This window comes from Carassius auratus, chromosome 31, assembly GCF_003368295.1.
Source record: "Carassius auratus strain Wakin chromosome 31, ASM336829v1, whole genome shotgun sequence".
NCBI lineage: Eukaryota > Metazoa > Chordata > Actinopteri > Cypriniformes > Cyprinidae > Carassius > Carassius auratus.
In genome coordinates, this window is record NC_039273.1 from 5,410,563 (window position 1) to 5,436,478 (window position 25,916).

General features: G+C 36.4%; 1 protein-coding gene across 3 annotated transcripts in view; it reads left to right on the forward strand.

Annotated features, from left to right (window-relative positions):
• Positions 1-25,916, forward strand: part of LOC113050306 (metabotropic glutamate receptor 4-like) — a 143,689-nt gene that overhangs the window by 90,687 nt on the left and 27,086 nt on the right. For all 3 annotated transcript variants that reach the window (XM_026213147.1, XM_026213145.1, XM_026213146.1), the window contains exons 4-7: positions 2,224-2,359; positions 3,730-3,884; positions 5,134-5,274; positions 20,829-21,029. In XM_026213147.1, coding sequence (XP_026068932.1) covers positions 2,224-2,359; positions 3,730-3,884; positions 5,134-5,274; positions 20,829-21,029 — 633 coding nt within the window. The remainder of the gene's footprint in view (positions 1-2,223; positions 2,360-3,729; positions 3,885-5,133; positions 5,275-20,828; positions 21,030-25,916) is intronic.

Consider the following 25,916-nt stretch of genomic DNA (forward strand, 5'->3'; position numbering starts at 1 on the left):
TAACCAGTCAAACCTTAACCCCTGGGTCTAATAAAGATTCCCATTCTAAATAACTTTTTTATCTCTATTTATTATCAAATTATTTTTACTTCTATTTCAGTCAGTTCCTCCATCTTATCAGTACCCATCTGTTCTCAGATCACCCCTCCTGCCGTTTATTATTTTTGATTAAGCTCAAATATGACCCCTCTGGAAATGATTGTGCATATTTTGGTCAATTTGCACAAGTCATGCTTTCAGGAATGCTGTTTTTTTTTTTTTTTTTTTTTTTTACCGTGCCATTTATTCCTATTAAAATAAAAATGCCAAATTTGTTTAACAAACAATTGTGTTACAACAGCTTGATGACCAGATCCGGACTGACACTGCAACCAATGGTGTGAGTTTGGGACAGGGTGACCAGTGGCAAATGGAAGGGTTCGGGAAACCTGTTTGGAAACAATCATATTTTCTTGAAATTTTCATTTTCATCTGTCTGTGTTTATTTTTGCAATTCTGTTTGGTAGTAGCCGCAATGTAACAAACTATTTACATTTACTGTAAAATGCTTTCTGTAAAATACATTAAACAGGAAAATAGTTGCATACACACCCACCCACATGAATTTGTCTGCTTCATAGCTGTCTCATTCAGTGACATGTGGAGTGCTTACCTTGAGCCCTCCAGTCATTCAAAATATCTCCTGACTCAAAGTAACATATGCACTCAGCAGAGGGCTGCAAGTGACTGCAAGACTCCCACCGTTATGAAGCCTCTCCATATGGCATCTTTGAGAGTTCTCTTTTCTGTCTAATTAACGTCTTTGATGCAAATCAGTGTTCCTCTCTCAGCGAGGACAGGTTAAACGCTTTGAAAACGCCCTCTCCTTGGAAAGGCAACCATTGGTTTGTGTGGAGCATTTTCTTGGAAAGGATGTGAGAAGTTTAATGAGCTTATTATTATGCTTCTTTTTTCAGTTAATCTGCATATGACTATTTGCTGACATGACAGGAGGTTAATTCAAGGCATCTGTGGAAGGAAGATAGATATGTAACAGTTGGAGTTTTCAAAGATGAGACTGTTTACAACAAAAGATTACAACACAAGAGTTAGGGCATTTGTTAAAAATACAGTAAAGTACATGATAACAAAACAAAAAATTGATAATGAAATCTGATGCAAGTTAAGGACCCAGCAGAGCAAAACTTTAACTCATTAGGGTTCCGATGCTAAACAATGAAGTTTCTTTGTAGAACATCCAGATTGTTCTACCGTTAAGAAGATGAAAAATATAAGAATCATTAGTCATATTTTTTGTTGTTGTTGTTGTTGTTGTTATTTGGGACTTAATAAAGGTACTACTTCTCAAGTGGGATTTTAGAGGTGAGAGAAGCCACTAATCTTGTGCAAATTCAGATGCCCATGGCAAGATATGAGATGACCAAAACAGCATAATTACCCATGATGACATCCTTTTATGATTTTTACAGAGAAGCAAACAACAACATATATAAAACATATTTACATATTTGACAGTGCTTTTATTCAAATCAACTTGCATAGCATTTAGATTTTTTAATCAGTTTTATGCGTTCTTATCATGCTTTACTGTTTGAGCTACTGTGGTCTAATGTGTCCTAATGGTTAGAGAGTCAGACTTGTAACCCAAAGGTTGCGGGATCGAGTCTCAGTTCCAGCAGGAATTTTAGGAACTTCACTTCTACTAAAGGAAAGCATATACTTAGTTTAATTATTATTATTATTATTATTATTATTACTTGTTCTAGTTATTGATCTCAGTCCACCGTGCAGAGAAAATGATAAGGATAAAGCAAGCCCCTTGACTTCAGTATAGTATATAAACACTGTAGCACTGTGGTGCATTTAAAACATTGTTCTGTTTGAGTGCATGTAAAAAAAAATTGTCAGCTAACCTAAAAATGTACTCACTGGATTTATTTAAGTCGAAAATATGATTTAATATATTAGGATAGACCCAAATACAATTTAAAGTACTTTCTAAAGGTCAGATGAGGTAGAAATAGCACCTTACAACAACAGTTGTATTTTTACAGCATATATTTGAGCTGCCAAACATAGCAACGTCTCCCTCAACCAGTCAAGTGTCATGAGTTTGGACAGGCCTACTCATAATAAGCTTTTCAGTGGGGAATTTATGATTCCATATTTTGCAACTAATAATAATGCCACCTTTTCTCTTTTTTGTTTTTCTCTTCTCCGCAGGAAGTGTGTGTATCTCACAGTCTTGGAAAATCCCCCGTGAGCCGAAACCAGGGGAGTTTGATAAGATAATTCAGAGACTGGGAGAAAATCCGTTAGCAAGGGTTGTTATTATATTTGCAAGTGAGGATGATATAAGGTGAGTATATTTTGTTGTTTTTAAATTGCCATCTATCTTGAAGAATTTTCTCTTCTCTTTTTTTTGCGGAAATGATTAGTTATTTTATTGTAGCTATGATTAAACAGTTACCCTCATTTCTGCAATTAATTCATTTGTGCAGACTTACAAAGTTTATATAAAAAAAAAAATAAAAAAAAAATGGGCATTGCTTTCTAAAATAACATCTGAAATACACCACAAGGACTTTGCAGGGTGGGTAAGACTCATTTCCCTGACCTCTATTATAGCATGTTTAATTAACCCCATTAGAACGTCTAAAATGCCCCAGCACTGAGCACCTGGAGTACCTAATCAGTACTATCAGAACCCAGCTGTTCTCAGGAAAACTGATTAAAAGCTTTCACTTAAATGTGATATTAGACATCCATTGAATAATAATCATTTTAATTTGGAGGACTTAATTTGGTCAAACTTTTTCAATTTTTTGCTTGCTTAAGTGTTCAGGATGACTGTTTAATCATGCTTCTCTAATTATTATTTGTCAGCCGTTGTCCTTGAGTTCATAATGGCTTGTTTATCTTCACAAGGATGCAGAAAGTATTGAAAAAAGTATTTCTAAACATGAATATGAAATCAAAAATGACCCATTGTACTTCATACATATTCTTGGTTTTATTGTGCATGGTATTCCAAATATATAGTTTATCAGAATGTAATAACTTGTTCCCTTTTTATAAGTTCCCTTTTCAAATGATGGCAGCTTGACAATGCGGATTGGTGATTAATATTAACTAATATCCAAATAGCTATTTACATATTGTTTTAGGCTTTTTTTTTTTTTTTTAGTTTGCACGTAAAATGAGTTGTGAATGCTGTTTTATGTTAAATGTAGGTAAATAAGGAGCGAGGGCATAGCTGCCAAAGATGTGGGCACATATTTATGCAGTTATTAAAAAAATATTGATAAGTTACTACCATATAAGCCCATAAAACCCATTCCACGGCTTACGGATAGACACTGTGTGCAAAGACACTTTAAGTCTGTTTCTGTTTAAAAGACAGAAAATGATTTTGTGTGCTCTGCCTGAAACATATTTTATTGAGCCATTATTATCTTGGGGAAATCCTTTTGCTGTCAGTTGTGCATGACTAATTTTGACATCAATTGCTACCGTGCCTGACGGAGAATGCTTAGAAATTTCAGTGCTGGGCAGTGTCGATACTGACCTTTCAATAACGTATTGATTTGCAGTTACTGTAAATGGAGAATCACCAAAGCACCACAGAATGTAGACAATAATTGCAAACAAGTAATTCGAGTTGATGTGACTCAGAGAGCAAAGATTATATTCAACATTTTATGGAAACTGCCGCTCATCTTTTAACAGGCGGCTACTGCAGGCGGCAAAAAAAGCCAACCAGACGGGTCACTTCCTGTGGGTGGGGTCAGATAGTTGGGGCTCGAAGATATCGCCAGTGCTTCACCAGGAGGAAATGGCAGAGGGAGCTGTCACCATCCTTCCCAAACGACAGAACATCAGAGGCAAGTGACAGATTAAATTCTCTACTTGTCAGTGGTTGCTCTCATCCATTAGAGCCCAGTTCTGAACCAGAGTCTGTGCTTAATGTTTTCTGACAACACTTTAGCTACTGGTGATGCATTTAATAAGCATAACAACTTATGGTGCATGCATAGTTCACTAAAAAATCCTACAAATTTTTGATTTTCTTTTTTTCAGTGGAACACAAAAAGAAGTCTTCATAGTATCTTTATGCAGACAAGTCTGTTAAATTCTTATCAATGCACAGTTTCAAAAAAGCTCAGTAGCCTTTATTTACTCCAAGTCTTCCTAAGCCATGTAAAGGCTTTATTTTTTTAATACAAGTAAACTCTACAGACAATACGCTAACTTTTATTTCAGAGTCTGTGAAATCTGATTCCCCTCAGAACTATTTGTCTATCCTATGTTGTATAATGTAAATCAATAATAATAATAATAATAATAATAATAATAAAACATTTGTATTTTTTTCTAAGGAACGTGCTGCACAATATATTTGTGTAATAATACTACTACTAATAATACTAATACTAATAATAATAATAACAACATTTATTTATACATTACACATTATTATTATTATTACGAATACAACAAAGGTAGTTTTTTATTCAAACAGTATATTTCACAAAACATTTAATGTTTTGTTGTAAATTAATTGTTAGACTTTGTATTATGTTAAGTCTTACAACATATAATAATAATAATAATAATAATTGAAAATGTTATACATATAATTATTATTATTATTATTCTAAGAATTACATTTATTATACAATAGTAATATCTTGTAGTGTAACTGCACTGCTCACTCACACAGAGACACACAGAACATGCAGGCGTAGCATCTAAACATATCAATATTGTTTTGTTTTTTTTTTCCTGATAAATATAGATATCAATTTATAGTCCAGTCCTATTTGTGTGCATTACATTTTATTCAGTTCAGACTTTATGGTCCTTTTTGCAGCTTGACTGCTGTGTTAACTATGAACTGTTCTTCGAAAATGTTTCACATAAAACTATCAACTAGTTTGAACTACCATGAGGACAAGCAAAGTGAACTAAAGTGAACTATTCATAGCAAAAATACAACATTGACGTTGAGAGAATAATGATGTAAGATGCAAATGTTCCGTCAAATCATGTTGCTCTCTGAAGTTCATTGGCTGAGAGCTTTTACTAAGAAAGCGCATTAAAGTGACACATATCTCATCGATCTACCCTCAGGCTTCGATCGCTACTTCACCAGCCGCACACTAGAGAATAACCGGAGGAATATCTGGTTTGCGGAATTCTGGGAGAACAATTTCAGCTGCAAGCTCAGCCGCCATGCCTTGAAGAAGGGATCCGGAATTAAGAAATGCACAAGTAAGAATCTCTCCCTCTCCCTCGCCCTCGCCCTCTCCCTCTCCCTCTGGCAACACTCCATAAAAGAGAGATAGTGAGTAAAGGGAGAAGCCAAATCTATTGTAAAAGACTTGGCCTGCTGTTCTCAGATCGCCTGAAATGGGCTTTTGTTTACACCAGAGTCTGATTAGTCATACCACAGCAAAGCTGTTCTACATCTGATGTTTTCTGATGCACAGCAGCAGCATCCCTGCACTAAACACATAGAACCAATACAGTCCAGCCAATTGGATAAGAGATGATGATCTTTAATTGATTCGAGCCTTCTCTCAGGGGAAGAGCCCCCCGTGGCCCCATCAGCTACAAGTACCGCCCCGATCAGAGCCCGTCCCTCCAGCTGTGGAGAAAGGTTGACTCCTAGCAACACATTTCAGGTTTCATCCAATCAGTGCGGGTTGTGATCTTACGAGGAGGGATTTCAACAGGCAGACCTTCTCCAGGGTGGCTATGGTAGCACGTCTAATTCTCAGCATGTACCCTACCAAGCATTACAGTGCTTACTGCACTGCACCAGTAACCAGGGCAGGAAATTAACATTGCACTTAAGTATCGGTGCGGTGACCCCCTACAGACGGCGGAAGCCAGATTATTTGCGACTTTAGAAAAGGGGGCTCACTGAAACGTTGCAGCGTGCTAAATGTCACCGTGCATAATCCCTGTCAGTGGGCTCACTTGTAATGGCTGGCCTTTAGTGTGCTGCAAGTATCTGGCCTGAAACTAAATCCATCGCTACGACACAACATAATAAATCACTTTTTCTTTATGCTAATTGCTGTGCCCACAAGAAAATTCATCATTGTTACCTCACATTCTTGAATATTCTTGGTGATTAAATGCAGTGCTTCTATTCCTTGATTAAGAAATATGGTAGGGTGTTTTTGCGTTCGTGAATGAGATGCAAAACATGCTACTCAGGACAGCTTTTACTTTTTTTTTTGCAGTCAATGTATTTACTACATGCTTTTGCTAAACCCAATGGCTCACATCTGAATTTTTTGCAGCTCAATCTTTTAAAATGTCATTAAATCAAAAGATAATTTACAACAAATCATTAAATTTTATTTTATTGATTTATTTGTCAAATATAAATGTCACATAACAGATTATGATAACAACAATCTTAATTATTAATGTTATTATGCACTTGATCATCATAAAAATAATGTATTATAACGAATATTGTAAGACTTTATAATTAAATTATTTTCATGTAATTAACCTTAGCAAACTTAGCAAAAGTTTGCGCAGCTATATTAGTTCATGAAAATGACCACACATTTAAATACAATGCAGTCTTAACTGTCTTGCATCCTTTAACAGCTTTGTCTCCAAGGGAGGATGTAATATTTGTCTGTAAGCACTGATTCAGAACCGAAGGCCACTATGACTGTGGCTTGCTAATCCTTTATCATTCGCTATGGAATCTGCAGTTAGCATAGAGACAGTCTCGCGGGTCTGGGTGTTTTCGAATGCTGTAATAACTGCTGACTGAGATTAACAGTGAAGATCTGCATGTATTTTCCATTAAGGTTTAGCTTGCATGGTTGGATTGTTATGATTAAACAAGTTGTTTTGTAGTCTCCAAGCAAGCATGGCATAATTATATTCATGCAATGAAATTGTGTATTGAAAATGCTAAATGTTAGTTTTCTATATCTCCTAGCATGGCGCACGTGCTGTCCATAGAAGACCAATGCTTTCTGAGTCCTGAGTTGTTGTTTTTCATCTAGACAGACTACAGTGTAAATATAGCCTAAGAGGGACAATGCTAATGCATGAGTCAACAGGCACCCACAGATTTGCCCAAATTCCAGCTGACATTTTCGATAATGACTAATGTGATCTGTGAGAGGATCTGTAACACATATTTGGGTTATGAATCAAAGCTGATTCTGTGACATCAGTGCCTTTCATTAGCTGTCAGATTCATGGGTTGTACATACAATAAGCAAACTATTATATGCAGTATTTCATACCAGTAGCCTGCACTTAAGTAAAAAGCCCTCACTATTTTTTATTTATTTATTTGATTTTTTTTTTTTCAAATTAAAGGTCTATGAAACATCAAATTAGTTTATACAACATATATACTAAATATATACACTGTGTGTGGGTGTGTGTGTGTGTGTGTGTGTGTGTAGGCATTAGAACGTAGTGTTTACTAGCAAAATACTTACTTTTTTTTACATTTTGACCAATGATTCTGAAACACAATTTGCATGCATTACAATGTTTAAAATGTAAAACATCATGTGTTTACAGCAAAAATACATTTTATAATATTTACAAATCTTTTATATCATTAAGACTTTTAGCATTTTATTGATAAGCAATTTAGATTTTTAGAGCCCTTAACCTACCCCCAACCATAAACGAACCCATTTTTAACCAAAATTTTAAAAAGATATAAACGTAACGGACCGAAGCATGCAGGTAAATGACGTTTAGTAACAATACAGCATTAAAAATATTTTTTTTGAGTCACTATTTCCACTTTTCCACTACCTCTAAACCTTAACATAACCATTTCTTAAAAATATTTACAGCATAAAAGACAGACAAGTACAATCACAATAATTTATTTATAGCGAAAATGTCAAAAGCATAGTAGTCCAAATGATGATGGGTTGCAGTCCTCTCTGATGCGGTACAGTTAGAAAGTAGACTTTGATTTGTTAACTGCTGAAAATATTATCCCATTCCACTCTGTAAAACAGCCCATTTCTCATTCAAACACCTTACCAGAAGCATGGAATGTTGCAATCTGTGACGAAGCAGGTGAGAGCCAATGAGCGTTTGATTTTTCTGCCATAAAACCTGCAGTAAAGCTTCTTGAAGCTGCAGTTTTGAATTTGTAACAAGCGTGTCAATCGGGTATTGCTGCTCAGGATAGAAATGAAGATTGCTAAATAAAGGCTTGAATTCTCCTGACCGCCAGAAGCGGTGCTTAAGCACTAGTCGATTATCGCAGCACCAGCTCAATAGTTCGAGATTATTTGATTTTATTGGACACAATTTGCTGCAATATCAATAACACTCATTGCTTCTCTGTACTATTTGTTAGCTAGTGTTACCAAGCAATTTACAGACAGTTCCACACTGAGTTAATTGTTGTGTGTGTTCAGATTGGTGAACAGTGCTTCTTGGTGCTAACTGGTGGTCTCTTTATATAGCCTTCCTCACTAACTTCATCTGTGACACTTTGCGCCTCTCTGTGATATCCAGTGGCTAATGTTTTTTTCCAAGTTGATACACTGTAAGTTCCCCCTTAAATTTATTACTCTGTATGGTTGGTGGTTAAATACAATGTTTTTCCATACTGCTTGTGAATTCAGCATTTGAGAGAGCTTAATGGACACGTGTTTGCACTGTAGCCTCTTACCTATGTCAGAGAGATGGCTCTGTCTTGCCAAATTGGACCCTAACTCCACAGTGAGACTCAGAGGAACAGAGCTGCTACCCATCACATGGAATGGGAAACATGATGCATCTGCAGCTGCTCTTAACCCCCCCCCCCCCCCCCCACCGCCCCCATCTAAGAAGGCAACATCACATCTCTTACTGAGACAGTCACTGTCCTTTCGTTGGAGATGTCAGAGAAAAAAACCCTTATTCAGACATTTATGCCTGCCTCACCTATGGCTATCACACAGGAAGATGAGGAGGGGTACCAGTAAGAGAATGGATGATTAACCTTTTAGTTCCTCTTATCCTCCGTCTCATGCTGACTTTTCCAGGATCATTTGAATGCAGTAGATATTGCTGCACAATCTACCCCTGCAGGAGAAGTTTTTTTCAGCTGTGGGGGGTTCTAACAGGGATTCGATTCACTCGGGAATAACTCCATCCTCCATGGATGATACCTTAGTTGTGCTCTAGATGTGGTTGCTCACATAGAGCTGGACAACTAGCCAGTGCAGCCAGCCCATGTCTTTTTTTAGACGGTCTTCAGCTGGATCTAATTTGCTATGCCACCATACAAAGATTTAACTGCAGTATTTTTTAACTACCTTATCGGGTCTAGTGCACCTAAACAGCGTTCAAAGACTTCCCGTAAACTGGCATACAGTACACTGCCCATACACTGTATGGCATCTGGATCCAGCCCGTCTGCAGCTTTGGGTTTGGTCTCTGGGGCCGATTGTCTCTTAACAGATTGTGAGCCTGCTGTTGTTCATAACATAACTAGTGCTAGAGGTGCATCCCCAAATCAACTCTATGCATTTCTGCACTGTACTACTCAATCTTTCTTAACTTCGTTCTCATACTTTTGTGTGTAGTTTTTGAAGGGTGTGAGATGGTTGAGACCAGCTCGTAACCCCCATTTTACTGAATAAAATGTTTCACTTGTTCTTGATTTTGTTTGCCACCATTTGAGCTTTTGCAGACAGCTGATCTGAAATTGATATCTTTTAAAGCCTTTCTCAATAGCTTCTGCTAAGCGTGTGAGTTACATGCTTTGTCCATTAGTGAGTTATATATGCATTGGTTTCTCGATGATTCTGGTGTTGTGCTCTGACCAAATCCTGTTTTTTTCTACTTCTGCTTCCACAGTTTATAAATTATTTGTCAATCAATTTGGTGGCTTTTCAGTCAGCACAAGAGTCAAACCAGTCAAGGATCATTTTTTGTGTCCTGTGAGAGCCCTGAAGGGATAGGTGACTGCTACCGTTCATTTTAGGAGCACAGATTGGGAAAGGGACTGCTGTGGCAAAGTAGAGATTGTCAAATTGGATTGTGGAGGTTATCACTATGGCATACAAAGCCCAAAATCCTTTGCCAGAGGGTATCTCTTGTCATTCCACTAGGGCTGTGTCTAAGTCTTGGGCTGCTTTCAGAGAAATCTACTATAGAGACATCAGAGACAGCAGCAAATTCCAGATGATCTGGACGAGGTGATGCTGCTCTCGGCAGGTTCATGATTGCTGAATGGCCGCTGACATAGAAACAGATTTTCAAATCAATGTTTATTAACAAACTGCATATTCGAAGTCTAAACAAGTAAATTCTCACCTTAAAAAACACAAAAACAGTATTTTTCATAAAATGATAGTGGACTTGGGCATCTACCATGATGCTCGCTGTGAGAAATACAGGAAGAAAAGTGATACAAACAGTGTCATTCGGATATCACTTGAATATTGTATGAAATCCTTTCTAATTAGATTTGATGACCAGAAATAGCTGTTGTTTCAATAAATAAATGTGTGTGTGTGTGTGTGCGTGTGTGCGTGTGTGTGTGTGTATATATATATATATATATATATATATATATATGATTATAATAAGTCACAAAGATGCAGCTTCAGTTAAAAAAAGCAAAGTCCTCACGAACAGATCATTTCTAGTCATTTGAAGTTCTAATTGATTCGGACGTGCCTAAAAGTGGTGTTGACCAAATGAGTGAGTTGTTTACTCTGTAATTAGTCCATCCTGTTCCATCAGTTTGACTCATTAATGTGGATTTGTGCACTGATGGTGTAAGCAACCAATCACAGTAATGTTTGCCAGTATTTTGCCATTCCCTCTTCTCAGTGGTGTCATGCTCTAGGAGCTCAGTGAGAACACATTGAGCTCAAGGGAGGTCCCCCGCTGAAGCTTAATCCGCTGATGTCACTGTTGGGGAGTGCTACTACAGAAAAACCAGTGATATAGAAGACATCTGATGTCATATTTTTCCTTTAAATTGACTTCTCTTTTTTCAGTATGGTCAACAGTCAAAGCAAAACAAAAACAGCACACATAAATTGTTCACCTTAAGGCCAGTTAGCCTAGATCTCACCTTTATTGGCATGGTGTCTGCTTGTTCACTGGACCCCATTCATGAAACACGTGCAGGATTAATTTTTGTATTAATTATTTGGAAAACCATTGCATTTCATGAATGAGGCCAAATGCACACAATGAAATTGATTTCATTTTATTTGAAAATGTGACATCATGATCAACAGGCACCACCATCATATAAAGGAGCTATGTTCTGAATAACTCATGTCTATCAATCACAAGAGTGATACTGCTGTTGGGTAAAGACAAACCTTTTTGGGTGTCCAACTTATAAACTGAACTTGAGAAATATAATATAAAAATATGAAAAATCTGTGACATTCTTAGTCAAATTATTTATATATTTCTTAGTGGTGTTATAGTAAAAATAAAGTCACATTTTTCTGCAGTGGGCATTTACATTCAGCAGACACGCCCCTTCCAATGGAACATTCAAATTAGAGGCTAAATTCTGGGTAGGAAATAACCATTTATATGTAAAAAAAAAAAATTTTCTTTCTTTTTTTTTTTTTGAACAAAATACAAAACTAAGATTGTAAGTGCATCTCAGGATCAGAGTGATAATGTTTGATTGGTTTTGTGTGTCAGATTTACTCCAAAACATTTCAGTGCATCTTGTTGAATTTAATTTAGATAATGCAACATATAGCAAGATAATGAGTACAGGAATATATAGCATGGTTGCCTTATCAGAAAGAATGCAATGCTTCAATATAAAGACTGTGTTGAACCCCACGCTTATCGAAGATCCAGCAGCCAAAGATAGCAGAACTCGCAACATCAATGCTGCGATTTTCCAGCCCTCACAAAAGCCCTCTGGTTACTGTCGGATTAAAAGGCTGGATATCTCAGTGTTCAGCTCTCTCTGCCTCTCCTCCTCTCTACCTCCTTCCTATTCTCTATCTCTCACTCTCTGTCTTTCTCTGTTTGTAGCACTCGACTCTGCTTTTATCAGGGTTGAACATACAGGAAATTCTCCTTGCAGAGAGCAGCTGTGATTATGGATGGCACATGTTGAGATGGATCTCTGTGATATCAGAGGATGGGAGGACAAAGTTTAGCTTGTTGACATCTGTTTGCTGTAGCTTTGTGATTTCATTGCTCTCTTGAGTAAGGGGACATGCAGCCTGACTTTTGAGTCCATTTTAAAGCGTTTTCTCAGTGTTTTTGGTACAGTAGGCTCAAAAACACACAGTTGTGTTCCATAACAGCCATATAATTGTGTATTGATAGAATCAGAAAATAAATAGGCATAGCAACTTTTTATTTGAACAGTTTTGGTACTCATCTTGGATTCTGAAGCAGAATGGTTGAAAACCACTAATCTAATTTGTTTGCTACTCAGTAGCTTAATCAAATTGTATAGCACAAGTCTTATTACTGCCTTTTTTTTTTTTTTAAAGTACCATTTGCACTATTATAATAAATAATTTGATGCACCACATGCATCACAGGCATTCCTTTCTTTTTGTGTGTGAATCGGTGACTTTTGTTACAAAGTAATGAACAATTCAAAACTCAGCTTCTGATTTAATTCAACACAATTACAATAAAACCTCATGTGTATATATTGAGATAAATGCACAAATCAGATGCAATCATCAACCAGGAATTATAAAAGTAAATACATTTTCTGTAACTAATTGAAAAGGCATTCAGATAAAAGCAATACAATGGAAAGATTGGCAATTAATGCACTGCTTTTAGACGTTCCCCATGACATCTTAATTGTATTTTGTGTATTTTTAACGAAAGCGCAGATTTCTTGGCTCATGATAAATCCACTTGGGCTTGGGCTTGTTCTCAGTTTAGTATTTTGAAAGAAACATCAATGTCTAATGCACACTTACTGTAGCTTGAATTGAGTTGTTAGTTTGGCATTCGAATGGACCATTTGTCTGTGGAAACATCTTTTGTCAGCTGTCTGGATCAGTCTGATCATGGGTATTTATGGATGAAGGTGTGATGATGCTGTAAAGATGCACTCAGATGTACTTTATTGTGCAATGCTGTGTCACTTAATGCTGACAGTGTTCACTATGATGGCTGCCTGTGGCCTTCCTGAAATGAAAAAAAAAAACACTGTTGCAGGTCAGTGTTTTTTAAGAAAGTAGTAAGCACGCTCTTTTTTTTACCTAAAATATCTAAACAATATTAAAACTGCAATTTAATTGTGGTACTTAAATCAGCTGTCTGTATGACTGGGTGAATATGGAAATTATATGCAGATAAGGCTGTGCATAATAAGCTGTATAAGACTGTATGCCCAATCTTCTGCTAATTTGTAAGAGTAAGTGAGAATTGTTTTATTCATCTGAAAAGATATGAGTATATGCAAAACTTTGCCAACATAACACCTCCTGTCCTGGATAAGCAGCACAAAAATACAGAAACTCACTTGTAGTAACTCACATAAATCTCCTGCAGTTTACTTTGTGTGTGTGTGTGTGTGTGTGTGTGTGTGTGTGTGTGTGTAAAGAAGCATAAATATAACTTTGTTTTCACCATATGTAATGCATAGTGTTGGCAGGAAGCGAATGGAAGAAAAGGATTGGTCAAATCACAAACATTTGCACAGTAATTGCTTTTTGAGCAAAGCAATATACAGCAAAGCAAACTCTACATATACCAGTTCACAACTTAAGCACAAGCTCTACTCATTGTTTGCATCTCTTCGTCCTTGCAACATACACTCACTGGGGGTTGAAAGGCAATATTCTCTGTAAAAGCTGCATTGTTCATTGTGAAATGTGGTATATAAATACACATTTACAGTTATCATGTGATAATTTAGCAGACACCACTTGCAAATAAAAATGAATGAACTTAGATTAAATAGAAAAATGTATTTATGTTAAGCATTTGACATTAATAGTGCAGAAAAATAAATTTAAAAATAGTGTATTTTTAATTGAACACTTTGTACACGGATTTTAGATTAAACTTAGTACAAGGTACAACATATGTTAATATTTTGATTTTGCTTAAGTAATAAGCTTTTTATTTTCATTGTACTGAAGTTAAATACAATGATTACAATATTTAGCCAGTTATTTAATTTTGGAAATATATATTATAAATGCACATTTTTTATGAGAAATATTTTTTTCATGCAATATAAATAGCTCTTTATATACTCTATGTCTTAATCGGGGGACCTTCATATGAAAGAGTTTGAAAACTCCTGTTTTGAAGTAAACTATTGTAAATGTTTTAGTGGATTGCATACAGTAAATTAAGTTAGGACCAAAAATGTGTTGAATTAGCTCATTTTTAAGCTTTAAACTAATAAATGGTTCCCACAATAGGGCTATTTTAACAACAATAAGACACAAGACAATACTTGTTGGGGTAAAAGGATGTCCCCCATGGGCAATTCAGCAGATTTGGATTGCCAAGCTTTAACAGAGAAACTTGAGGTGCTTCGGTTCCTCTGCAAAACCTCCCTCAGGCTTGTGTTGCTCAGAGATGAGTGGCAGAGATGTCGTCATATGTCTTAAATGTTTTGAATGGGAGCGTTGATAAAAAGGCAGGATCCATCTTTCATCCAGAAGAGATGATAAATGATAAATGCAGAGGTGATGGAGATTCCATCTCTTCTCACCATTCCACCTAAATTGGAAAAATGTTTAGGGGTGGGTTTGTAAACAAAAGCATATTGGTTCAAACCCTAAAAAGAGCACACTTGATTCATCAACATTGTGCCCTGGAGCAGTAAGTGAAAATGGAAGTTGCTTTGTATATATGTTAAAGTTTGACTTACAAACTAAAACAATGAAAGAGATTGTAGTTTCTTTCACATACATTTGAATTGTCTGGACTTAAGATGAAAAGCCAGAAACCTCTCAACAAATAATACCTGAATTATTTCTGAAAGGCCAGAAATAATTACACTTCTTCTTTGATTGCTGGAGGGATTTTAAGGCCTGAGATCCAAAACTAATTTATGCAACATCTAAAGCAGTCATTCTGTCTTTTGAATCAATTATAGCAGCTATCTCTATGCTGAATATTTTAATTAATTTTCCCGGAGGTTACTGGATTGCTTTTATACAGTAAGTGCATTCAGACACTGGCACTCCTTGAGTAGCACGCACACCCCGGCCATTTCTATAGACTGCTCACATTGTGTCTGAATCAAAAGCAATTTGTGTCAAGATTTTACCGTTGTTGAGGTTAAGGGTACAGCAGAGTTTCCGCAAAACCCTCTGAGAAGAGAATCACTCGTCCAAAACCACAAACAAGAGACTTAAGTGAGACAAAAGGCTCTGGAGGTTTTTCTGGCAAATGGGAAAAGTCAGAGCCATTATTCTCAGTGAGAGCAGAGCCCTCGGAGCAGGATAGCTTTAGTGTCTTTAAAGCCCCGGAGCAGCGTGAGGTACTGCAGGTTACGTACGTGCTACTGTGTCACAGCCCCTGTCCCTGCCACCTTTCAGCCCCCAACAAACTCTCTGAGATGCCTCCCTTAATTGGAAAGGAATCCTCAAAAGGTGCAGGGGCCAATGGTATAGAGAATGTGGATGTGCATAGAGTGTAGAATGAGTAGTTTGTGCTTGTAACGATGTCGGATCTGAAGGACTGGAGTTTGATTTTTGTTGTTTTGTTTCAATCAATTATGTTACCATATGTGCATACCTGCAGATTTGAATTAAGTCAGTTCAGTAAAGTAGGATACAGATACACTGTCAATATTTGATGAGAAAATGCCCCATGAAGATGTTTTGGATCTGAAGGATTTTGTATGCACATCTGAAGGTGTTTTGTTTTGTTATATTTACATATATATGCATATATGTAGAATAATTGAATTGAACTGAATCAGTTAGATATGTTAATATTTTGTGAGAAAATGCCAAATGAAGACACAATCAATGGCTTGCCGTGCATCTATGTCTTACATTTAAAATCCCTAATATTTTTTTTTTTATTATGCATAATATTTGAATTGAATTGAATTGAATTGAATTGAATTTAACTCAATAAATCAGATATGTCAATATTTGGCGAGAAAATGCCACATATGATTTGTGTGTGTGTATGTATATATATATATATATATATATATATATATATATATATATCGCCGCTGCCCGATGAAACTCATGTATGTCCTAAACGGTTACTTTTCAGGAAGTGAAAAAAAACACCGTATTTCATAAGCAGTTGAATGTAGCGTTGTCATACTTGGTACGGCATCTTTACATGTAACCATATTCTTGCCAGTGCAATTATATAATCCACATTTGACCAAAATTGAGTTTAAATGGACATACGTGCATATTTTACAGTCATGGTGGTCGATACGTGTTCTTCCGATCATGAATTAGAATTGCCAAGTTGCGTTTCATATTGACAGATAAATACGCTCAGTTCATTAAATAGCCTACGTCTTAGTTTATTTAATATTAATTATAAATGTATTAAATGTCTCTTGCAAACTATGAAGGGACAATGAATCAATACACTGACATGGTAATGCTAGACAGATACTTTGTTTGCACAGTCCTACCGTAATTTTGTCACTCCTAGACGTACCTCTGGCGCCAGGGGGGAAACGTTTACCTCGATGAAGGAAAGTTATTGTCTCACCAGGCTATGTTTATTTGGCAATGTATTGCAGAAAAGAAAAGTGAAAATGAAGATGCAGTTCCAGTAAACTCCAGTTACCAGTTCATGTTTATTCTTCAGGTGATTCAAGCAATACAAACTAATCAGACTCAATACTGACATTACAGGTGGAATTATAAAATAGCAACAGGCCTTAAAGGGATAGTTCACCCAAAAAAGAAAATTCTGTCATAATTTACTCACCCTCAAGTTGTTTCAAACCTGTATGAATTTCTTTTTTCTGCTGAACACAAAAGAAGATATTTTGAAAAATGTCTGTAACAGTTGATGGACCCCACTAACTTCCATAGTAGGAAAAAAAAATAACTATGGAAGTCAATGGGGTCCGTCAACTGTTTGGTTACAGACATTTTTCAAAATATCTTTTATTTTCAGAAAAAAGAAATTCATACAGGTTTGAAACAACTTGAGGGTGAGTAAATGACGACAGAATTTTCATTTTTGTGTGAACTATTTCTTTAATGCAAGATTTTAATCATGTCTTTCCGGTCAGAATTGGCTGATAGGAATTCCAAAAATTTCAACAGATAAGACCAAGTCATTTTAAAACATGCACATAAACAATTACAGACAATACACAATAAATAGAACATTTAATTAATAAATTAATCAGTAAGTCAGGACAGCCCATTCATCCAGGTAGTGAAATTGCATCACTCATGATCAAGTGCATTGTAAAATGGATGAAAGTCCTTGGGTAAAACATACCCATTAATTTTTGGGGGCGGATGTATAGAGTGGGGCCACGATGACTTTATTTAGTTAGTTAGTTAGTTTCTGTGTTTCTAGTCAGTGTTCGAATGTAAACTAGTTCAACATTAGCATAGATTAAAGCTTTCATATTATTTTATGAGAAGTTCGTGACTGTGTTGCATCTGTAATCAGAGATGTATAGTAATGAAGTAGAACTACTTCACTACTGTACTTAAGTACTAAAAGGCGGTATCTGTACTTCACTAGAGTATTATTTTTTTCCCCTACTTCCACTTTTATTTCAGTACATATTTTCGATGAGTTTAATACTTTTACTCCGTTATTTTTGTTATGTGCTGCATCGTTACTCGTTACCCACATTACCACTGCCAGAACTGTAGATGGCAGGTTTGATGAAGCTGGCACATTATTGAGTGAATCAAGCGATTAAGAAGACTGCGCGTGCTGACTGAACTGATGTGAAGAGAGAGATGAACACCGAGCCGAGCCAGAAAATGACTCGTTCACGAGTCAAGAACCCGTTGCATCGGTTTCCGGATCACCAGTAGTTCTTTCTGACAGTTCGATTCAATAAACCGGTTGAAGAAAACAGTTCACCGGTTCTTTTGCGCTCAACGTAACGACATCATTGGCGATGATTGCAAGCCTTCGGTTTGCCCGCACTCATAACATTAGCACAGAATCAGTTCAGAATCAATCACCAAAAGAATTAGTTCGGTCCAGCGCTGTGCGTCGGTTTGCTTGACGCTGAATCACACATGCGCAGTATCATCAGCTCCTCGGTTCACGAATCGGATACGAATTCGTAAACGGTTCTTGACTCGTGAACGAGTCAGTCTTTTGTTCATTATCTGGCTCGGCTCGGTGTTCATCTTCAGTTCTCTCTTCACATCAGTTCAGTCAGTCTACTGTTTGAGTAAATGAATTACTCCGGGATATTGGCTTGTTTGAACTCAGAGGGAGTGTCAGCCACATTAAAAAAAGTTAACAGCTTAAGTCATTTGTGGATTAATGCGTATTGGAGACGCAAACCGTTTAAAACGATTCAGTTCGATTTGGTGAACTGTTTCAAAAAGATCCGGTTACATCGAATGATTCGTTCACGAAACGGATATCACAAACTGCTTTGTTTTGAACTGTCTAACAACAGACACGGAAGAGAAGACAATGCTGAATAAAGTCGTAGTTTTTGCTATTTTTTATATTTAACTGACCCTCTGATGTCACATGGACTACTTTGAAGATGTTTTTCTTACCTTTCTGGACATGGACAGTATACCATACACACAGCTTCAATGGAGGGACTGAGAGCTCTCAGACTAAATCTAAAATATCTTAAACTGTGTTCCAAAGATAAATGGAGGTCTTACATGTTTGAAACAACATGAGGGTAAGTTATTAATGACATAATTTTGCAAATTGGGCGAAATAACCCTTTAATTTTTTCTTTTTTTTTTTTTACAAAAAGTTACAGTCAAAGGAATTGTGATTGTCCTTTAGGTTAATCATTTGAAATAGTAAAAACAATATGTTCAAACTTTTGACTACTTTCTTTAATAACTACATAACACAATACTTGTACTTTTACTTTCAGTACTTGAGTAGTAAATTTTAAAATAGACTACTTGCAATACTTAAGTACAAAAAATGTTGAATACTTTAGTACTTCTACCTAAGTGTGGTGCTTAAAGAGCACTTCTACTTCTACTCAAGTCACTTTTTTGATAGAGCACTTGTACTTTTACTCAAGTATGGGTCTCTAGTACTTTATACATCTCTGTCTGTAATGCATAGAGGACAAACAGCATGTGTGTGTGTGTTCATCTGCCAGTGAGAGTGCTAATGTGTTTGTGTGTATGTTTGCGTGTGAGCAGAGCATTGAGAAGTGTGTCCTCCCCCAGCGTCAAAGATTCACAATGGATTTTTCCTTGCAGGCAGACCCACGGCTGTTCTCGAACAACCCCCCCCCAAATAGTTATGCTTGTGGTGAACAATTATACAAGCATAACATGCCTCTTTAATTTAGGGTTTTCAAGATGCAAAGGGACTAACGAGGATGTTAAATTGCCTTTGGCTTTAAGGCAAAGCTGAAGTGCTGGTGATTAGAAACCCAAGAAGAATGGGACAGACATTTCTTTACTAACAGCAGCTTTTAGAAAAAAAAAAAAAAAAAAACATGCAGTGGCTTTGTTAAGATAAAGAGGGTTTGCAGATGTATGGGTATGGATGGGTTTCTCTTGGGCAAACCAGAAAAGAGTATTGCGTAAAAGAGAAAAAGCAATGGTGTTTTAACAATACTGCACAAAATGCCATTAACCTGAAAAACATCCCATTGTATAAAGTAATGATTGCTCTTTTGGTTTGTGCAATTGTTTTGTTTTAAATACTGTAAATCTACTGTAACTGCTGGCAGTAACATGATAATAGTACTGGCTTTATTCTGAAGAGTGTACCCTGCAATCTGCCAGCCTGACATCTGACAGCTATCTCCCCAGTTTGTTCTAGCATGGTCATAATTGAAACAGCTCCTTTGCAATTAAAAAAAAAAAAAAAAAGCCCAAGCTGAGCAACTCCAGCTCTAATGAATATACATCTGTCTGGCATGATTAGATGAGTGCTGAGAGATAATTAATCTTGCTTGCTGTCTCCCTGTCTATTATTACACCCTCGTGTGTTACCAGACCTCTTTCATGTATCTGTGGAATGAAGAGCAATATATGGGACTTGGATAACTGAACATGTGAGATGACAAGTCATGGCACGTTGTAGATATTTGATTACCCCCAAAGACCCCAGCCATGTAACGAGCTCTGTAGCAGTTATTTAAAATATATGTTTTTTCACATTGCAACAGTACAACTGTAAAATCAAATAAATGCCAACTACTTGCCTGTCAATTAATTTTTTTTTCCCTTTAACAACTTTTTTATCAACTTGGTTTATGAATAGCTATTACATAAGAATATATATTACATAAATAACTTGCCTTACATTGACTCACATAACATAGCATATTTTAAATAATTCTGAACAAAACTATATTTTTAATTCAATTTAATTTTATTATTATTTTTATTCTTTTATTCTATTTAATATATTTTTAGATGAGATAAACCCCAGGTAAAGAACATTTCAAAACATTTTATTGTTTTATGCGTTTTATTTCTTTTATTATTTTATTAAATTCAAAAATTCTCCCAAAGTGTTGCCTCGAGCTCACAGATTGGTTGAGGATAAGTGAAGACTCTGGGGTGGCAAGGAACTTTGACACATTCAGTGTAGAAAGTATCAAGCTGTGCAACATCAGTCTCTTCCATTGCTCTCCTGGAGTAAGTGTGACATTCAGTCAGTCGATGTTGATTTAAACTTTTTCTTTCGTCTGTCAGATCAAGAGCGGATCGGAAAAGACTCATCCTACGAGCAAGAAGGGAAGGTGATGTTCGTGATTGATGCAGTGTACACAATGGCGCACGCCCTCCACAACATGCACAAAGACCTCTGCCCTGGCAAGGTGGGACTCTGTTCCAAAATGGACCCAGTTGATGGAGCCCTCCTGCTAAAATACATCCGCAATGTCAAGATAGCAGGTAAGCAGCTTACCTTAACACTCTTCTGTTTGTCTTTTGACAGACCTACCAGCACAAGAGCAAACATCTGTTTATGGGTGCTCAAGAAAAGGGATTTTTTGCATAATTAGCCTCTGATGGGGAATTTAAGTTTCTTTATTACGCCATAACCATTTTAAAATGGCTCTCTCACAGGATGCGTTTTTTTAAAAGTTTTACTAAAGCCCCACCCTGGCCATAAATTGTCAACAAATGGTTTAACAAAGATTAGCTGCTGGAATGGATTAGACTTGTGAGAAACAACAGAAGCCCTGAGGAACAACAAACTGCTCCCCTGAAAACTATTTTGATATTAGCGTACCCTAGCCAAGGTTGCTCCTGAGCCATGTATGTGTTAATTAAAGCAGTTTGCAGTGGGCTCACAACACCCTTTGGACATGTTCTTCCTGGACTATCAATGGCAGTATGACTAATTAATTTACTGAGTATTAACATTTACTCAGAGGACCATGATGATGTGGCCTACTGTTCTGAAGTGTAACCGACTAATAGAATATGACTTCAGAGTCATAAACTTTTTTTTTTCCCTAACTGGGTCAACAAGTTATGTAAATCGATCTGTCATATGGTTCTCCGACCAAGTGCCCTTAACCCCTTACTAGCAACCCCCCTTTTTTGGCATGGAGACAGAAATGACATACCCAAAATAAAAAGGTTTCTGCTCATGATTCTTTCTGACTAGATACATAATCAACCTTTGTTCACAAAGCTGACACTTTAAAGTTTACTTGTCAGGAATCAGAATCACTCAGACTGTTATGATAATAGAGATATATAAGCTCAAAAATAAAAACAAAAATAAAAATATTAAAAACATATGTTTTAAATGTATTTAAAAAAATGTTGATGTAGGAAATGAGTTTGAAAACACAGTGTAGCTAAGGCCACAAGTCTTCCAAAACTTCATAAAAAATGTCATAATCGAATCTGTAAAACTGTGAATTTTATGAAATATTTTCTAAGGCCATGTCATGTGTGTTTTTAGAGAAGGCTAATCAGATTGATTTATGGTCCTTGTCATCTCTGTAAGATCTCACATGTAAACACTGATGTGTGTTTTATATGTGTGTTTGGCTGTGAAAACTGCCCGTTTCATGATTGTATTGTTCTCACCAAACGAGTCTTTCACACCTCCGCCAGGTACGACACATTATCCGCATTATTCTTTTATCATTATTCTTTTGTTTTTATTCCACCTTTATTAGCCTTGATTGTGGTTTTTCAGGCTTTACAAAGCAACAAAGCAGCGATCTCACTTCAGTCTCTCTTTGCATTTAGCCCTTATTTATCAAAAGTCTTACTATAAAAATACAACAAAACATTTTCTTACGACCTTACGTGAATTATTGAGACAAAAATGCATTATGAAGAAGAAAAGCACCTGCTATTAGTAGCATTGTAGCTAACGTTAGCATCTAGCTACAGCAGACAATTTATTAAATTATTAACACACTTTTACTCAAAACTCACTTTAAACCCCGATCGAGTGTTTATAATAACTTCCTTTAGCGATCAGGGATGGAATTTGGTCGTTTACTGTTGTAAAAATATGTTATTTTTAGCCTTTTTCATCGCTGCACAAGTTAGCATTTCCCATGTACATTTTCGATTTTTTTTTATTAAAACGCCCCAGATCTCAAGAAATTCTCATACCAAGCTTTACTATCGTAATCGCGGGTTTATTATTTGGATATTTCGTGTGTACAGAGGTGTTTCAGTGTTGTTTTGGCCAGATAACTACCAGGAAGTGTGCAGGAAGCATGTGACACGATGTGACGGTGTCCATATATGACACTGTAAGATTGACATTTGGCAAGGCCCAATCAGAGTCTGAGTCACACACCACACGAGCTGACACCACTGCGCACACACAGATCGCTGGGAGAGACTGTTTATCATCAGATCGCGTAAATCCGTGGAAAATGAATAGAAATGACGATTCTGTCTGAAGAAATATGAAGTAAACATCAGTAAAAAATATCCATATATCTCCGCAGATATGCATCTTTTGTCTATAAATCCTTATTGACGCTGTTCAGTGAGTCTATGTGAACACAAATAAACCGCTCTTGACGTGACTGAATATTAGTTAGTGATTAATTTCTATTCAAAATGTGGCATAATACGGATTTATTATTTTGCACTTCTGACATAAATCACTAAATATCTGTCACTGCAACAATGTTTTATCAAAATATTGGTCAAATATCGAAACTAGAGTCTTTAAACTTTCAATTGATGCACAGTTTGTCCAGATGAAGTAAGACCGTGATGTTTAATGTGCTGTGAAAGTGAAACAATAATAAACTGGGGCCGTCAGCGATGTTCGCACTTAAAGGGGTTAAATTATTAGTGCATTTGATTAAATTATTCTCTACTGAGTTTCACTGTGTCAATAACGTCTGTTAAGAACTGGTGTTTTAATGAATTGTACTCAGTGATCGGAAGGAGTCGGTAATCGGTGGCTTGATGGCTTGGTATTGTTTGGTTGCCCTTTACTTTAGCTTCGGTATATATTGTTGCTTATTCTGTCCATGTATAAATTAAGCAAATGTCTGACTTTTTGAACCACCAAGCAAGCTTTGTTTTGTTTGTGTGTGTGTGTGTGTGTTTATTAATTATTAATGGGTCATTTTGGTTAAAAACCTAGTATAAACACTCAGTATATTAAACGGTCTAGAACAGACAATGCAATAGTGGTAAAAGCATTTTTATTCACACTTATGTGTTGCAACATTATTGTTGAATCCACCCAAGTCAGATTCAGCCTGCACAATACTGTCTTGTTTGAAAATGAATCTGTTTCAAAATAAAACAAACAAACCGACAAGCAGTGTTTCACTGACTCGATCTGGAGCTCTTTGCTAATTTAACCCTGTGTTTACACTGAACTTGAACATCACAATGCAACTATAGACAACAAAACCCATTATAATCAGTGATTCTGTCTACACTGGATTCAGGGTGGATAGACACAACAAATCTCAAACAGTAAATTGATGTCCCGCTCTGTTTCTGACATAGAAGTATTATGACTTCTCACCTGAAAGAGAAATGGATTTGTGGTATAATGTAACAGCGCTCACATACAATGTAGACATGTTATGATCACAAGGAAGGCAATAGAAAGATATTTTTTACAACTTGAACTACATGTAACCATGTCTTGTAACCATGTAATGTCATCTATATGGTTCTGTTGATGGAGTAACCCTGTGTTTGCGTCTCTCTAGTGTCGTAGAAGCAGGTGTTGATCTTTTCCTCTGGAGGCAGTGCTTAGCCAGACTATTACAACAAAAAGTGGCAAATTCCAAAACGAGTCGTTTTCTGAGCTTGCTTTGAATAAAAGCTGTTTTTAAACTAAAAAGAAATGTCAAAAGATCAAGGGCAATTTGATTTCTCAGTTAATGACTCCTTTACTAACAACAGTATTTGAGCTGCATGTTCTCCACAAGTTTATGATCCTGCTTACAGCTGATCATGTTCTCCAGTATGAACATCTGAGGAGTAGCCTACTGTAGTTCACATGCTCAATTTCATATTTCTAGTTAATTCGATGTTTATATAAAAAAAAAAAAATGATGACCACTATTCTCAGATTTGTAATGTGGAGTCTGATATTTGGACCCTAAGTGTTTAAACAAGTGGAGTACCAACATATATATATTTATATATTATTCCAGCTTTAATTATGCTAATGTTATTTTCATGTTGAAAGACACTTTACAAACACTTATTACATCCAAGTCTTGGACTCTTGCATCATTAGATACTGGCTTGGAAAGTTTAATCTTACACATATAACCCTGTTTACAGAAAAACAACAGCTTTTGTATTACTCAGTGTCAACTTTCTGTTCATTCCTGTTAATGAACAGATATGTTGATAATTATAATTGAGTTCAGAATGCAATCAGTTTGCAACACTTCTCCTGCCAGATCAGAAGTGGCCATGGCAGACGTTTGCAGCAGATGAGCTGAGATCCAATGTCTGGCAGCAATTTACTGCTATATAACCATGAGCCTGATGGGAAGGACTTTGTAAGGGAAACGGGTCAATTTAGCTCAAAGGGAATCATTTAAGAATTTAAAGGGAATTTGAACAGAATCACTGTTTCACGGCTGATCACTGAGACACCCTGCGATTCACTGAATGAGCCATTTAACATCAAATTTGCGCTGGATATTAATATCCAAAGTATAGTGAAAACACTATCAATTAGCACAGTAACAAGATCGGCAGTTTAAGACATTAACTTGTAAGCACAAAACACAAGATACTTCTCTTTTCAAAATGAATAAGGCTTTATTAGATAAATCTAAGACATATAAACTAATCTAACACACAAACGCACACACTCACACATTCACACAAGTTGCAGGAAGGTCGAAAGTTAGGGAAAGATGAGTTTAAGAGAATGGAAATGTGGAATCCCAAGTTTACAGCAATACGTGAAATTGCATAGACATGAACAACCATCAATCACTTAATTAACCCTCGCATTGAATTCCTCAATGAGGTTAAAATTATATTAGATACACCTGTTCAAATGTCTGAGTCTGGAGGTACATTGCCTGTGTAAAGTTGTCTCCTGATGTCACTGATTTGCTGGAAGTTCAGTTGTCGTTTGAAAATCTCTTCTCCGAATTAAAATTGTCAATAATTGTTCTAGTGGTGTTAATGTTGAAAGCTGTTCTGTGAAAGCGTTGATCGGTTGGTTATCTTGCTTTGGGACTTGTGGCACAGAATCAGAAGTTGACTTCCTGTTGCCTTATTGAGGAATTTGGCTCATGTTTCAACCACAGCCCTGATCGACTCTTTAATTTGTCTGGTTCGAGTCAGATCGGC